Source organism: Penaeus monodon, chromosome 33, assembly GCF_015228065.2.
Source record: "Penaeus monodon isolate SGIC_2016 chromosome 33, NSTDA_Pmon_1, whole genome shotgun sequence".
Classification (NCBI taxonomy): domain Eukaryota; kingdom Metazoa; phylum Arthropoda; class Malacostraca; order Decapoda; family Penaeidae; genus Penaeus; species Penaeus monodon.
In genome coordinates this window covers 23677371-23677943 of record NC_051418.1, presented here as the reverse complement: position 1 = coordinate 23677943, position 573 = coordinate 23677371, and the positions used below count along the sequence as shown (strand labels likewise).

General features: G+C 39.1%; 1 protein-coding gene across 1 annotated transcript in view; it reads right to left on the bottom strand.

The window, feature by feature from the left end:
* The window catches only part of LOC119594171 (ubiquitin-like-conjugating enzyme ATG3), a gene marked incomplete at its 5' end in the record, with an annotated part of 6262 nt that overhangs the window by 2023 nt on the left and 3666 nt on the right, over positions 1–573 (bottom strand). Inside the window, 2 exon segments of the mRNA XM_037943242.1 lie at positions 1–15; positions 351–485. Coding sequence (XP_037799170.1) covers positions 1–15; positions 351–485 — 150 coding nt within the window.

The window sequence follows — 573 nt, the reverse complement described above, 5'->3', positions numbered from 1 at the left end:
CGCACAAGATGCCTTCTGTAATGGGGAGGAAAATTCCTTTATTTCATTAAGAAAAACAACACAGCAGCAAGAGAATTTGAAAATTCCATTGTTTAAACCATAACAATTTCATTGTGACACTATTTCCATTTCTGATCATAAAAAAATGGAAAAATACAGGAAAGTTTGAGAATAAGTGCACAGATAGGTGGAGGAGGAAGACAAAGAATTCTCTTTCTTTCCTTCATTTACCTCTACATTCAAAAATGGGGAAGAAATACTTATGAATCTATACAAACAATGCACACACAGACTGAGATTCAAAGATAGAAAGATACATACACCAAACCTCACTCTCCCTCTTCATTTACCTTATCTTCAAGTGCCATGTCAGCCACTTTTTCTTCCAAGATGGCTGAGTCACTGAAATGGTGCGTGTCCACCCAGCCACCATCAGGGTCACCCTCTGACTCCAGCACCAGCTCCTGCTCACTGCGATACTCCATCTGGATGGATGATTGAATAAGGATTACTCTTTGCTCCCTCCTTTACTTGCTCTCTTTGTTATGACCTTAGACTTATATGAGTATACGT